At 48.3% G+C, this 16175-nt stretch overlaps 2 protein-coding genes across 5 annotated transcripts in view; one reads left to right on the top strand and one right to left on the bottom strand.

Annotated features, from left to right (window-relative positions):
• Positions 1-3228: 3228 nt before the first annotated feature.
• PSMG1 (proteasome assembly chaperone 1) lies at positions 3229-11403 on the top strand. Its single transcript, XM_068116110.2, has 7 exons — positions 3229-3462; positions 8014-8093; positions 8185-8330; positions 8465-8524; positions 10203-10443; positions 10926-11059; positions 11220-11403. The coding sequence occupies exons 1-7, from the start codon at positions 3359-3361 to the stop codon at positions 11277-11279; spliced, it is 825 nt and encodes a 274-aa protein (XP_067972211.2). The 5' UTR covers positions 3229-3358; the 3' UTR covers positions 11280-11403.
• A 79-nt stretch (positions 11404-11482) lies between these two features.
• The window catches only part of SPTLC1 (serine palmitoyltransferase long chain base subunit 1), a 29739-nt gene continuing 25046 nt past the window's right edge, over positions 11483-16175 (bottom strand). For all 4 annotated transcript variants that reach the window (XM_068116105.2, XM_068116106.2, XM_078778772.1 and 1 more), the window contains 2 exons: positions 12204-12277; positions 11483-12111 (listed from right to left, as the gene is read on the bottom strand). In XM_068116105.2, the coding sequence (XP_067972206.2) occupies positions 12015-12111; positions 12204-12277 (171 nt within the window). In that variant the 3' untranslated portion in view covers positions 11483-12014. The remainder of the gene's footprint in view (positions 12112-12203; positions 12278-16175) is intronic.

A 16175-nucleotide genomic window follows, 5' to 3' on the forward strand; every position in this document is an offset into this window, starting at 1 on the left:
TGGCGGAAGTGTTGGAGCGCCAGGTGGAGCCCGAGCAGCTCGCGGTCGAAGGTGCAGTAGCGGCGTTCGTGCGGGCGATGCTGCCGGCTAAAAAACGCCAGCGGTTGCCAAGCACCACGCACCCACTGCTCGTGCACCGCGCCCACCGCGTCGTCCGACGCGTCGGTGGTGAGGGCGATCGGCGCATCGGGCGCCGGGTGCGCCAGCATGGTGGCGTTGGACAGGGCCAGCTTTGCGCCCGCAAACGCCGCGGCCATCGGCTCCGACCAGGCGATGTCACCTTTGCCCGGCTTGCCCCGGAGGGCCTCGTGCAGGGGGCGGAGGAGCTGGGCGACGTGGGGCACGAAGCGGTGGTAAAAATTTCCATGCCCAGGAACTCCTGGAGCCCCTTGATCGTGCAGGGTCGCAGGAAATCCCTGACCACCTCCACCTTGGCCGGGAAAGGGACGGCCCTGTGCCTGGTGATGCGGTGCCCCAAGAAGTCGATGGTGGCGACGCCGAAACGGCACTTGGTGGGGTTGATGATTAGGCCATGCTGGCCCAGGTGTTCGAAAAGCATGCGGAGGTGGAGCAGGTGCTCCTCCCGGGACGTGCTCGCGACTAGGATGTCGTCCAGGTAGACAAAGAGGAAAGGTAAGTCGCGCAAGACGCTGTCCATAAGCCGTTGGAACGCCTGGGCCGCATTCTTCAACCCGAAAGGCATTCGCAGGAACTCGAAGAGGCCGAAAGGGGTGATGACGGCCGTCTTCGGGGCATCGCCCGGTTGTACGGGGACCTGGTGGTAGCCCCGGTTGAGGTCCACCTTGGAAAACACTGTCGTGTTTGCCAACCGGGCGGAAAAGTCCTGGATATGCGGGACCGGGTAGCGGTCGGGGGTGGTGGCATCATTGAGCCAGCGGTAGTCCCCGCATGGCCGCCATCCCCCGCCGGGCTTCGGCACAATGTGCAGAGGAGAAGCCCAAGCGCTGTTGGAGCGCTGTACGATCCCCAGCCGCTCCAGCATGGCGAACTCCGCTTTCGCCACGGCGAGCTTCGTGGGTTCGAGTCGGCGTGCCCGGGCGTAGAACGGCGGCCCGACCGTGGGTATATGGTGCTCCACCCCGTGTTTAACGGCCACCGCTGAGAAGGTGGGCCGCGTGAGGGCCGGGAAACTGGCTAGGAGGCGGGTAAAGTCTTCCGCTGCCGGAAGCGTGCAAACTAAACTCGCCGGGACGGAACCTTCCAGCAAGCCGCTTGGCAAGCCGCTCGGTGAGCCGCTCAACGAGCCGCTCAGCGAACAAGTGAGCGAGCTGAAGGTTTCGGCCTGGACGAGACGTCTGTGCTTCACGTCGACCAACAGCCCATGCGCACATAGGAAGTCTGCGCCCAGCAGAGCCATTGGCATGCTGGCGGTCACGAACGACCATTGAAAGCGCTGCCCTCCGAACCGCAATGAGAGGCAACGCTTCCCGAATGTGCGGATGGGTGTACCGTTGGCTGCAAGCAAAGCGGGGCCCCGGCCCGCGGCTTGCTTGTCGGACGTGGAGGCGGGGAGGATGCTTACCTGCGCTCCTGTGTCGCAAAGAAAACGGCGCCCGGACAAGGTGTCCGTGATGAACAGGAGGCTGCCGGAATGGCCGACGCTCATGGCCGCAAGTGAGCGCCGGTCGTTTCCCGACCTGTCAAAAGAACACGGCGGGCGGCACGTTTTAGCCTTGCGGCCGAACCTGGCATGGTAGTAGCACCAAGTTTGCGGCGGTGGCCACCGCGGCGGCCGTGTCGGTGGCGGTGGTGGTGGCGGCGGCGGTAGTGGGCGGGGCATAGCAGCGGCCACGAGGGAAGCAGGGGGCGCTGGAGCCTCCGCACCGGGAGCCACTATGGCAGCACCGTACACCGACCGCGTGTCGCAGGCCGCGAAATACTTGTCGGCCTCTCCAGCCAGGGCGCGGGGTTTCGTTAGTTTGGAACCGGCCAGCGCGAGGCGCACCTGTGCAGGTACCTGGCGGAGGAAAAGTGCGCGGAACAAGAAATCCGGGCGCTGGTCTCCAAGCAGTGACAGCATGAAATCCATCCGGACGGATGGTCGTGTGTCGCCGAGGGCGGGAAGGTCCAGGAGGCGGTCGGCCCGGTTGATCTCCGTGAGCCCGAACGTGGCGAGGAGGAGACGTTTGAGCGTCTCGTACTTGTTGTCGCCCGGCGGGCGCCGAAGGATGGACACGACTCGGGCGGCAGTGCCGGGCCCGAGGGCGGCGACCACGTGGTAGTACCGGGTCTCATCCGCCGTGATGCCTCGGAGCTGAAATTGAGCTTCGGCCTGCACAAACCAGACGTCGGCTTGCACTTCCCAAAACTCGGGGAGTTTGATGGCGTTGGTAGCCATGGCGCGTTCGGGGGTCAGCAACGGCTGAACCAATCGGGGTCACCAGTGTGGTGCTGTGCACACATGACTCGATTGCCAGAGAGGTAGGCCACAACGCGTTGGTACAAACAAAAAGTCTTTATTAAGAGCTCGAACTTCAGCACTGGGCGGGCCCGAGCTTCGAGCCCGCATATATGTCCCGAGGCCGCGCCTTGTCCCCGGGCGTGGCCGATCGGTCGAAAGGCGGGGCATGCGCTTTCATTCCCCGCCTGGACGCTCGCGCCACCCACTGGTGCACGGAATTATTGTCCCTTGTGCCCACCACAATACGATCAAATGGAGCATTAAAACGATTTTTTTAGGGTGTAACTTGGCGCCCCATTCACTATGCGCATGGTGCGGTTGTCCCCTCCACCCCAATCACTACGCCACTGTGTGCGCATGTGTGTGTATGTATGTGTGTGTATGTATGTGTGCGCATGTGTGTGTGCACATGTGTGTGTGCGCATGTGTGTATGTATGTGTGCGCATGTGTGTGTGCATGTGTGTGTATGTGTGTATGTATGCGCGTGTGTGTGTGTGTGTGTGTGTGCGCGTGTGGTGTGCGCGCGTGTGTGTTTGTAGGTGTCTGTGTGTATGGATGTGTGCATGTGTGTGTGTGTAACCCGAATACCTTCATACAGAATTACAGAAAAACTGGGCTTTCAAGGTGTATAGGCACAGTTTTGTCTTGTAAAGTTCGCATTGTACACTTACCACAGCCTTTCGTCAATTCCATTTACTAGTGAAACATAAACGGTGATTCGGAACCAGGAAGCCTCAACAAACGTGAAAATTGGACAAATAATTGAAAGTTAATGTTACATCACGTGTAGATCGCAGTAGATCTAGGAAGCAACGACACGACACTGTATTTCCGGTCTTGATGGCTGATGCTGCTTCCGGTATACATGTGTGTAATAGAAACGAACTGTCCATAGGCAATTCTGACTAATTAAATCGGTAGTTCATTTGTACGTGATGTCGGACTCGTTGTGGAGCTTTGATGCACAGCAACCTCCGGCTCGAGATTGGGATGAGGAGAGCGATGAGGAAGAAGAGGAGCGATCGGAGGAAGAACAAAGGTCGGTTTTCGCGGATACACAATAATACTGTCCATCATATCAATAATATAATTAAATGGTATTTTACGAAGAAAAACATCTATTTCTAGGAAAATATATATACTGCGTCTCTAACGATTTAACAATTTTGATGTTGATTCCTGAGTAGCTAACAAACTCTAAAATGGACGTTATCACTTTACCTTTTATGAGACTCGACACCTCGTTTTCCATCCCATCCATGTAACATGTCTTGTAAAAGCGAGAACAGCACTCAGTAAATGGAGCGCATATCTCCAGCAGGCTGAAGATTATGTTTTGCATCCCACTGAGAGGCCGGATCTGGATTCGAACCTGAACCAAAATCTCATCTCGTTCTCGTCACCGAACCAACTGGTCCACCACTCAATACTGAGTCTAGGCTCGTATGAGAACTGGCACATGGAACATATAATAAAAAGGGAGCGGGAGACAAGAGAGAGGGAAGCACAACAATAGTTGAGAACAAGGACATTGGGAGATCTGTGGAAGGGAGAGGGTTGGGGCAGGAACACGGGATAAACAAGATCAGGAAAGGAGGTGGATTTGGGGTGTATTAACGGGGGTACAAAAGATCAAGGTTTTGGATGGGGGAAGATAGGAGATGGTGGTGAACAGCTGTTTTAAAGACCTGGAGGGAGGAGTGGGATTGACGAGAGTGAGGGAGTTTGTTCCAGAGGTGGGGAAAAAAGAGGAAGGAAGGATTGAAGGTGAGCAGAGAGTCTTGATTTTGGCTATTTCACCAGAAGAGGGTTTCTGGCAGATCTTGTGCGACCTGCAGGAATATTTTGGGGGCAGAGCACAGAGCTGGGCTGGAGACGATTTGGTAGAAGACAAAGACCACCAACCTGCCTGCAGTGAAAGAGAGAAAGGCCCTCGGAGTTAGCTTCATCGCAGGAGATTCCAATGATTCTGAAATCTTTGGATTGAACAGCGTGAAGCCGAGCTAGGTGTGAGGCAGGAGCACCAGCCCAGAGGGTAGAGCAGTATGCCATTGAGCTGTGGACGAAAGCTTTATATGTGGTGAGAAGCTCAGAGGTGCCCAAAAATGACCGCACGATGGAGGATGCCCATTTGGTGACTGGCCTAGGAGGCCAGCTTGGAAATGTGGTTTTCCCAGAAAAGATCATGGCAGATAGTGAGACCCAAAAGCTTGAGTGACAGAACTTCTTGGAGAGGATTGTTGAGAAAGTGGATGGGAGGGTTGTCCAGTCAGTCTTTTCGGAGAGACATTGTGAGAGTGTGAGATTTGTCAGGATTGAAAGACATGTTCCACTTGTTTGACCAGTTTGTGATATTATCCAGGTCTGCAGAGAGTGAAGAGGATGCTGCCTGTCGATCCGAGGGATGAGGTATGGAGCGGCAGAGAGTGGAGTTATCAGCAAAGAGATAAAGAGGATTTTCCAGAGAGTCGGAGAGATCATTGATGAATACCAGAAAAAGCACAGGGCCCAGAACACTGCCTTGAGGAATTCCAGCCTGAACAGGAGGGGGAGATGAGAGAATTCCATTCAGGGCCACACGTTGACTGCAACCAGATAGGAAGTCCACAAGCCATATGTGGAGACCATGGATACCATAAGAGGAGAGTTTGGTGAGCAGAGCGGGGTGCCAGACCGTATCGAAGGCACGAGATGTCAAGGGAGACAGCTCTGATTTCCTGTTTGGCATTGAGGACCTCCATCCATTGTTGAGACAGTAGAAGCAGCATGTCCAGAGAAGAATGACCTGGTCTGAATCCAAATTAATGATCAGACATCAAGCCATTGGAGAAAAGGAAGGATTTAATATCAGAAGTGATGATTGATTCCATGACCTTGCTGCTGATTGGGAGCAGGCTGATTGGTCTGGAGTTGCAAGGATCTGTTTTTGCACCTTTTTTGTGTAAAGCGGTAATGTTGGCTGATTTCCAAGCTGATGGCAGATGACCTTGAGCAAAAGAGAGGGTGAAGAGAACAGACACAGTGACATAGACAGAGACAGACAGAGAGAGACAGAGAGAGACAGAGACAGAGAGAGACAGAGAGAGAGAGACAGAGAGAGAGACATTGTGAAAGAGACTGTGAAAGAGACTGTGAAAGAGCGAGGCTGTGAAAGAGCAGTAGAGCAGGATTTTAGGACCCATGGGCTAATGCCATCTGGTCCAGTTGCCGAATCAGTCTAGGTTTGACAGAAACTTCTCCACCTTGTCAGGAGAGAAGGACACAGAGTCCAGGAGCAGTTGGGTTCGACTGGGTAAGGTGGGTCCAGAGAGAGATGGGTTTGGGAGACAACATTTTGAGGCAAACACAGAGACTTTGATGCATTCGGCTTTTTCACGTGCAGTGTCAGCTGTGCAGGCATTTGAGGTGAGGGAGGGGATGGAGGGGGAACAAACACCAGAAACATATTTGACCAGATGACACCAGGATTTGGAGGAGGGGAGAGAGAGAGATAGAGAGATAGAGAGAGAGAAAGAGACAGAGACAGAGAAATACATCTTCACCAAAATATAATATTGTTGCGGTTCTGAGAATGTACATATTTGATTAATAAAGGTTAAAGGTTTTGCCCCCATAGTTAGTCCACATGCAACACGTAGGTCACCTTAGAACGTTAGTTATTTCTTAGTATATGTGAGATAAGGCCTTTTCCAATAGTGATACCTGCGTTGTGTAAAAGAAATGAATAAGAGTAGGCCCCGTTCATTTTGCAGCCCTCCCTCCAATCGACTCCATTGCGCCCATCCAGTCTGCACCCCATTCCCCATTGCGCCCATCCAGTCTGCACACCATTGCCCCTCGCATTAGGAGGCTGAAACCAGCCAAATGCCACGAGGTAAGGCCTGGAAAAGGGGCAGAGCGCAAGGGTGGGGGTGTGGCCACGTCAAGCAGACATCAAGGGCGGAGCTGGTAAGACCCCAACAACCAACCAGGGCTCCGTGGGCATGGCTTAAGGGGCGTGGTGAGAACGTGGCTGGGACATTCGGGAGGGTTCGCTAAGCGGCGATATATAACCGCGAGGACAAAGCCCTTCGACAGGACTTGGACAATTTGCGCGTTGCAGAAGGACTGCGCGAAGAGGGCTGAGCGAGCTGGTATTAAGAGGACTTATGCAGTTTATGAGCACTTGAAGATTTCGCACATTACCAAGGACTGGAGAGTATAAGCGCTTTGTGAAAGGATTGTCACGTTTGGCATTGATTGCAAGAACTCGCTGGGGGTTTGGCTTTGGGCTTGCTGAGACCGCCAGTATAACCGTCTAGCCGGTTCGTTTATTACGTACGCGGCCGTGAGCCGTGGAATTACAGCCCAGCCTAGCTCACCTTTCCCATATAATTGTCCGATCCATGCCAACGACACACGGAGAGCTTGCCTGCCGTCTACCATCTTCTACGTGGCACGAGGCTGTGGACATCATCCCTGGACCTTCAACCCCGACCATCTACAACCCTCGTGTGAGTCTGAGTCTGAGTGCGAACGGGCCCGTGTCCAGGGATAAGTTAAGACTGTTATAAGGCTGCCCTGTGTATCTGCTTCTTCTTCTTCACTGTACATTGCTTCTTCATCTTCTTCATTGTACAAAGTGTGTAATAAATTACTTGTTCTTCCTGTTTCCTCTTAATTCGACCGTCTTAGTGATTTCTCCATTGGGTATACGTGGCACGAGTAGAAACCGCTCAAATCTGGTTAGTTCCTGATAACGGCCCGAATCGCGCCGAGCTATCCCGGGAGACACTGGTAATTAGGTAATAGGACTAATTCGACCTACCACCCTATTCAGCGCTGACCGGAAGGAACGTGATAGCCCCGGATCACGTCGGCTAGTAAAAAGACAAGGGGATTAATCCCCCCTTGGTAAGGGGAAGGCCGACGTTTGGAGATCCGCAACAATATTTTGTCTGTCACATGCCCAACCTGTCCACCATGATTCTTCCTAATCCACCCATCACTTTTTGAGATATCGTGCTTCCAAACAAGCAGACAGGGATGAAAACATAACATCCGTCCATCTTCCGTGGTGGAAGTAATTAGCGTGGGGTTCACTCCAGTCCACAAAGTGAGTGAAATAGAGGTGGGGAGTACGATTTGGGGGACGGTTGACCTCGACTATAGATCCCCGCAATCATGTCCAGATGTTAGAACGGGCGGCATTTAAAGTTTGAAACTTTGCCAGTAACAATAAAGTTGAAATAAATAAAATCATTTCTCACGCAATTACACATCTGGGCCTGGTGTTGGCTTCATGGTTAAGATGGCTGGCTTTAGATATCGGGGTCCTGAGTTCAATACCCTGTTAAATTCGTTGAATTAACACCAGTTGGGTTGACAGCCTGTCATCCTTCCGAGGTCGGCAAAATGAGTACCAGCTTAATGGGATGAATGAGCCATTCGAGTATCCTGCGTAGGAGTGGCGCCCGACCAGGATTGTGCCCAATAGCCAAGGAAACTGCTTCAGCAGCTCTATGCATCTAAAGATGCAAAAGGAATGGTCTTCTTCTTCTTCATTGCGAATCTCACATGGAGTCTTTTCTTTACCTCCTTTCCCCTTTAGTGGTCCGAGGCTGACATCTCCTCCTCTTCCTCATGAGTCGTACGAGCTCCTGGTCATATCCTGCGATGCTCAATCAAACGGTGAAACCTTCTCTTCTGTTGTAATCATGTTTTGTTCGTTTTCTGATAATGTCCCGAAACTCTCCCCTCAATCTCTCATGTCCTCTCCTAGCATTTATATCTAGCTGTGTTTTGCGGACGGATGGCTGGACGCTGGTTGGAGATGTAAGCTGCGACGGACAGCGACGGGCGGAGTGCGAGGGTGAACATCGCACGGAGAAGCTCTGCACTCTGCACGAACACTCGAAGGCCCCTCGGGTGAGCGGGATGGTATGCTCGGATTAAAAAGCTTTGCCTCGACTGATAGTCCAAGATTGCGAGAGATATTGTTTGAATGGTTAAAGTTTCAGCATTGTGAGAACCTGCCTTCCCGTCCATAATTTGTACCGCAGACGCTGATCGGCTGTTGCTCTTTCATCCCAGAGAATGTGCTGTACGATCTCACCGACATGGTACTAGTATATCTAAATTTGTCATAAGATTCATTAATACTCGTACAATACCAAAGGGCAATTATTCCCATCAAAGCCCTTGGCTCATGATGATCCTAGGTTCGACTACGCTGTGCTGATTTGTCGGTTGTCTCTCCACTGTCTTTGCCCACGGTCTATTAGCTCTTCCATGAGCCTTATGTAATTGGTAAAAAAAATGAAGGCATCATCACAATAAAACGATAAATGTGACTTTTTGTTTGTTTTTATAAGACAATGGTTATTGTAAAACAAACAACTTAACCATTGTTCGTATTACAATAACAGGACAACTTCACCACTTCCCAAATGGGATGACAAGGTAATGTACAATAACCATTGTGAGTATTACAAAGTAATGGAAGGTGGAGGTATCCGTTTGTATAAGGTGGTGTGAGAAACAAAGATCATGCCAACCATTGTGATTTGGCTGCGTGATAGACTTGGTTTTCGACGTAATATCGTTTGCTTATTTATTTACTATTTATTGCCCTCATGGTTGTTACCTTTTGAATGCAGGCCGGAGGCAGCCCTGCCTGACCCCACATCCCAATATACACTTTATAACGGCCTTTGCTGGCCTCACAATGGCCGTTAAGTCCAACGTGTGCAGGAGCTTGAAACCTTGCCCAGATTGTGAAGTACCTACACTCTGCGTGCTACTATTCGGCCGTGAAATAAAAACATATTAGAACAGCACTCGGTGGAGCGCACACCTCCGCCAGGCTGAATAGTTCACGGTTTGTATCCCACTGATCAGGTCCGAATCCAGATCCGGCTTTACCAAAATCGAATCGGTTTGTTCTTGACACTTACCCAACTCATCCACCAAGTTTTGTCATGTCATCCACAACCTTTTGAAATATACTACATATCGTTTTTGTCCCTATCACTCAATTTTTTTTTTTTAATTCTCTGATCTGGATTCGAATCTTCACAAAAAAATCGAATCATTTTGTCCGTGTCACATACCCAACCTCTCCACCAAATTTCGTCCGAATCCGTCCACACATTTTTGAGATATCTGGTTTGCAAACAACCAGACAGGGGTGAAAACATAACCTCCATCCACCTTCGGTGGCAGAGGTGACAAACGCACAGACAGACACTAAAATTTATTTATTTAGTTTTGGTCTTTCGTGAGAAACCCCATGATGATCTTCCATAGCCACCTCTGATCTCAAACTCTTAATGACCTCCCTCCCCCAATTCCTCACCCCTCTTCCCATTTATGACCACACTACCCGTTTGCAAAGTGTCGATTGGCCACGACAACTTGTGGGGCATAAATTTATATTACAGATGCAACTATGGTGGAATTTTCAAACTCACCTCAAACCTAACTTTTCCCTATCCCCCCCCCCCCCCCCCCCCCTCATACCATCTATCTATCTCTCATCTTCCTCCCTTCTCTCAATTTAGTCCCATACAGTCTGTACATAATAAATTGATGGCCCCTGAGCAAGGAATAATGGGGAAAAAATTATGGTAAATATTTTTTGTGATTTTTAAGGCATTCTTTGCTTGCCAAATGCCAAGTGGACTCCACATACATTTGCGAGATCACCAGAACCAATATATGGATGACTTGTTCTGCAAGCATCACACTGGGCTACAACTTTTAACTTGGCGTTCACTTCCTTCCTGCCATTTTCCTCAGTTCCTGAAGTATGCAAGTGGGAGCAAAGGAACAGATACTTTGCCTGAGAAACAGAACTCTTCACTCAAAGTTGTCATCCTCACTTCACTCCCGCTGTCTTCCTACCTGTCACCTCATTCAACGGACCAGCTCCCCACCCCGCTAGTCCGCTCGCTCTCGACGGAGCCGTACCTCCTGACGTTGGAGCGACCTGCCCCACAATTGGAAGTTCCAAACATTGTCACGGGAATTGCTGCAGCAAGTAAGGCCAGAAAAACGGGATGAATAGAGTTTGAATTTTTTTTTTTTTTTTGTATACTGAATCGAGGCTCGTGAAAGAGCTGACATTTACTTCACAAACAAATCAACCAGACAAACAAAATATATAAAAGGAGGGAGCGGAAGACAAGAGAATGGGAAGCACACAAACACTTGAGAGCACACAACATTTAAGAGCAGGGAGATGTGTGGGAGGGAGAGGGCTTGGGGGGAGGAGGCGTGGGAAGGGGGTGGGAGAAGTATAAAACACAAGGACACCAAGGACTTCCAGGACAGAAGTTGGTATTTCAAAAAGTGGAATTGGGGTGAAATTATCGGGGATAGAAAAGATCAAGGTTTTGGATGGGGAATGAGAGGAAGAAGAACTGTGTGTTGGATTTTGAGTTTGAACAAGCAAATGACTTGTGCAGGTAGACAAAGGTGTAACCTAATTTACTTCTTCTTCACTTCCCAAACAATCTCCAGCCTTGACAGAGTGTGCACTGCAATCCATCTCGGCCACACTCCTCTTGTCATATTCATCCCTCTCAAGCCATGATCCGGTCACCATCTCCTCTTTCTTCAAACCCGCTCACCTCACTCCCATGGCTTCCTTATTGGTAAGTCCCCCAGAATAGCACTTTATGATCACAGACTTGCAAGTTAAAAAAAAAAAAACATCGATAATTTTTCAAGTTTAAAAGGCTGATATTGTTTACCTTACCACATTCAACATCTCATTTGTTTACCTGCTTGTTCCCTTCCCCTGTCTTCCCCCAGCGTGTCTCCCCAACCATTTACACCCAGCCTCAACTCGTTCCCAGCAACCTTTACTGCTGATGGAGCCACTGATAAACATTTTTATCTCAAGACGTATCTCTTACTGTGCCCCTCCTCGACTTCAAATTACAGTCTTCAAACATTACCATCAACCTTAATAAAATGTTCCATGTCTATCTCTGCACAGTCGGCTCACGATTCTTGCTTCCCAAACCATCCAGTTATTATTATTATTATTATTTTTTTTTTTTTAAAGATTCTCATTGCAATTTAGAAAGTTTTTATTTATTTATTTACAAAACATACATCTGTGCCGAACCTTGTTTTCCACAGTAAATGCACAATATATCTCAAACATCCCACATGTAGTGAGAGATTTATCCAAAACCGTATTATGACATGATCGACCAGAACTTTTGAACCCTTGACGGTGCTCCATTTAGGGATGAGGTATGAGGGTGATTGTGGAATGTACACAGATTGAGGGGGGTGGGAGGAAGTACAGAAAGGAATTACAGGAAGAATGACAAAACATGGTGGGATAAGGGTGAGAAGGATGCGATTGACTGATCAATCTGACTGATTGACTGATCAATCTGGACATGATCGACCAGAACTTTTGAACCCTTGACAGTGCTCCATTTAGGGATGAGGTGTGAGGGTCATTGTGGAATGTACACAGATTGAGGGGGGTGGGAGGAAGTACAGAAAGGAATTACAGGAAGAATGACAAAACATGGTGGGATAAGGGTGAGAAGGATGCGATTGTCAGTGAGTTACACATCCGAGTAAGAGCTATTCCAGAAGATGATGAGAGGCTGCTGAGCGGAGCACCACAGCAGCTCTATGTATCTCTCCCTGCGTTAGCTCGACATTGACGGCCAATCGGATGCTGTGAAAAAGGCCAACAGGGTTAGGGATGCAGGGGTGGAATCAGAAGTAAAAGTGAGGGCCATAACAATAGTCATAAAAGGGAATAGGTACCTGGGAGGAGGAGGAAACACTTCATCCTTTTCGATGCATCTCGCCAAAGTCACTGCCACTCCTTCTTGGGCACACTAAAACAGAACACGTGATGTCAAGGAGGCACACGAGCTTTCACCGACTAGTGCACCCGCAGACACCGGGAGGGGCAGGAAGGGTCATCCCTCTTTGGGGTATATAGATTACAGTCGATCTATGGTCGGGTCTCAAGAACATTGGGTGTGTGTTCATTTACCAAGTTTCTTGTGGAGAGATCGCCAAGTGGTTTAAGCATTTGAGCAAGCACGCCATTCAAAACCGTTAAGGAACAGCTGGCTTGGCAAGCGCTAGCTAGCTGCTTGGTAAAGGAGCACAACCCGAGCTTCTCCCTTTCAGTTTCGTATTAAACAGCAGGAGCGAGTTTCAAAAGTTCGCTATGACAAATGCCACGGATAGTGGGGCGGCTTAGCCCAAATATTCAAAAGAATTGTGCATTTTGTGATACAAGCACCAAATTTGGCACAAATGTACATTAATATGTTGCGAACATTTTCAGATATTGGGCCACTTGAAATTCTCTCTTTATGTCCGCCATATTGGATTTCAAAATGGCCGCCACTTGAAATCTACATTTGCTATTATCTCTGGACGTAATGCAGCTATTGACTTGATTCTGGTATCTAAATGTATTTTTGGGGGCAAGGAATCCAATGGTACCAATTTCAACTTAATATTATCTATCACAGTCTGTTATATAATTTTATTTGGAAATTATCTAGGCAAATATTGGATTCAACACAATACTTTGAAAAGAATGTCTTAGTTCTGTAAATATAAATAAAATAAAAAACTATACTAAATCACTAGTAACAACTCAGACAAACTCATATATATACTGGCAGTCTAAAATATAAATTCATATCCCATTAGGAAACAAAGTGACCCATTCATTTGTGTTTTTCATATGCATATTTTATGTAACATTACATTCATATTGTCAATAAATACCAAACATGCATAATCCCCTTTTCCTAGACCCTTTAAGCCATCTTTTGTATTTCTAGAGCACAGAAATTTCTTGTATAGGCTTCCATCTGTCTTGTTTCCTTAACAATGCACTGTAGCATGTCTTTAACAATGTTTACAAACATGACTCCACTACATGTCTTTAATCACAGCCCTGACCCAAATAAAAGAGTAGAGAGGCTGCATGTGTGTTGACCCACATCAACTGTGTTCTTTGTGTGTGGCTGTGTTTAAATCACCTTGTGACTCCACATAAATGAGTTAATTACATACAATCTGGGCTCAGCTAGACAACATTGTGTGGTCAGCAATGAAGACGAGAGTCTGAATTACATGTATGCAAAAGACCTTGTGAACCAGTGAAGCAAATACACGGGTAAGCATGAATTAAATCTAGGGCATGATATAATTTCCATGATGTTTACCTCTACACTCAATGGTGGAAGGAGGTAATGTTTTGATCCCAGCTTGTCTGTATGTCTGTTTGTCTGTTAGTCCACAAAATTCCAGACAAAGCTTGTAGTAGTGGTAGTTGTAGTGGTAGTGGTGATAACAGAAATTGTTATATAGAACTGAACTTATATTATTATTATATGCAGAAAATAACTTCATTTCTATATGCCCTGCAGTGGACAGGTTAATTGGTTTATGCACTGAAGGGGTCACCCTGGTGTGCACTGCTGTGTTCTGCCTCACTGAGTTGTTCAGGTATGATGTACTCAGCACAAGCTTACCTGATACACATGTGTGCTGGCTAAAACCACTTGTCTGGTGGGCACGACAGAGGCAGGTTGTCTAATAGCCAACCTGGTCTTACTTTTTTGGGGTTTATCTGAAATTCTTACTATAAGGCTTTAAATTAGAAATGTTTTATATAAAGTAGTATTTTGAGTGAAGTGTGTATTCCACACTGACAGTTTTGACATGTTCTGAATTTAACACGAAGGCTGTAATTAACAGAACGGGGTATGTCTGGAAAATGTACTGTCCAACCTAATAAGAGTTTAGACTGATTTATATTTAAATCTTGGCTGTGTAAATATTGTAAGAATTTATGAATTCAAATGTTTTGTAAATATTCAATAAATTTGGGAATATTTTTTAACTAAAGAATCTCATGTGATTTTATTTCTCTTCTTGCCTCCGTATGGGTGAAAATTTAATTCCGGCATAATCTCACAAAACTAATTCCCTAAGTGTGCCAAGCTAAATGCTCTACGATATAGAGGAATTATCCTCCTCTCCATTAGTATGGCGGAGGAAACCCCTCTATTATATATATATATAACAAAATGTTAACATTATATCATTGTATCGTTGCAGATTCAGAAGACAGTTCCACCATGTCCAAGAGCTTCAGACTAGCTGATGTTGAGCGAACTTCACCATCAACATCACAGCACCTCACCACAACTGACTGGAAGTTATGCCTTATATGTCAAGAGGACAAGACGGAGACACTGACCAAACCTGACCAATCAAAGAGAAAAGACATTGGGAGTGGGTACAGTTCACTCGCAGAGAACTTGGTCAAATTCAGTGAACTTGGAGAGCTTCCAGGATCATTTCACCTGGAAAGACTCGATGATGGTCATGGCATTGAAGCTGCGATGGTTGCACACGGTGCAAAATATCATCAGACATGCAGGCTCCAGTACAACAACACCAAACTGCAGAGAGCACAAAAGAGAGCACTCAAGAAAGAATGTGAGAGCGATGAGGAACAAGCTGCATGCAAACGCACCAGGTTACATTCACGCTCATCGAGTACAGAGAAGAAGGTCCCAGAAAATTGTTTCTTCTGTGAACAACCTGCTGGGGCTGACAGTCTTCGGAAAGCTGCAACATTCCAAATGGACAAACGGGTGCGTGCCTGTGCAACCCTTCTTGGTGATACAGAACTGCTGGGCCGTCTCAGTGGTGGGGACATGATAGCGTTGGACGCCCAGTATCACCCACGGTGCTTGATAGGACTTTACAATCGCACAAGAAAGGCCCAGTCAACAGGATCACAGGACACAAAACAAGAGCGAGCAATGTCGGCAGTTGTCTTCGCTGAACTCGTCCTCTACATTGAAGAAACCAGACAAGATGAGGAGACGGCACCAGTATTCAGATTGGCTGACCTTGTCCAGCTCTATAAGTCCAGAATGGAACAGCTAGGAGTCCAGCTCGACACGAGAGTCCACTCCACACGACTGAAACAGAGACTGTTGGCTCAGTTTCCTGACATGCGGGCACACACCAAGGGGAGAGACATCCTGATGGCATTTGAAGAAGATGTCGGTGCTGCTCTTGCCAAAGCCTGCGAGCTGGACAGTGATAGTGATGCAGTCCATCTTGCCCATGCTGCACAGATTGTTCGCCGTCACAGCTCAGCAAGCCACTACTGCCAGATCTGACCTCACTCGCCCCATGTAACCATGAAGAGGCTGACAGTCGGATGTTGCTGCATGCATCTCACGCAGTCCAGCATGGACACCATGCAATACTCATCCGGACTGTAGACACCGATGTTGTGGTGCTGGCAGTGTCCCTGGCACGTTGCAACCAGAAGACAAACTGTGGCTGGCATTCGGAACAGGCCAGAGTTTCCGATACCTAGCAGCACACGAAATAGCAGCTGGATTGGGACGAGAGAAGGCTCGTGCACTGCCAATGTTCCACGCTCTAACTGGATGCGACACTGTGTCTAGTTTTCATAGACATGGCAAGAACACTGCGTGGGCAGTCTGGACGGTACTGCCAGAACTCACTGAGGCGCTGCTGCTGCTGTCCTCTGCACCTCGTGACATACCAGACGATGCAATGCGCATCATCGAGAGGTTCGTGATCCTGTTGTATGATCGAACCAGCAAATGCACAGACATTGACAAGGCCAGGAGGAAACTCTTCGCAAGGAAGAACAATGTGCAGCTCATCCCTCCAACGAAGGCAGCTCTGGAGGAACATGTCAAGAGGGCAGTG

The sequence above is a fragment of the Myxine glutinosa genome, chromosome 5 (assembly GCF_964187855.1).
Source record: "Myxine glutinosa chromosome 5, kmMyxGlut1.1, whole genome shotgun sequence".
NCBI lineage: Eukaryota > Metazoa > Chordata > Myxini > Myxiniformes > Myxinidae > Myxine > Myxine glutinosa.

Coding starts and splice junctions, on each gene's coding strand:
- PSMG1 (XM_068116110.2), top strand. CDS start 3,359: ATGTCGGACTCGTTGTGGAGCTTTGATGCACAGCAACCTCCGGCTCGA. Junction 3,463..8,013: donor CGATCGGAGGAAGAACAAAG/GTCGGTTTTCGC, acceptor TTTCCCCTTTAG/TGGTCCGAGGCTGACATCTC. Junction 8,331..8,464: donor AACACTCGAAGGCCCCTCGG/GTGAGCGGGATG, acceptor TTTGTACCGCAG/ACGCTGATCGGCTGTTGCTC.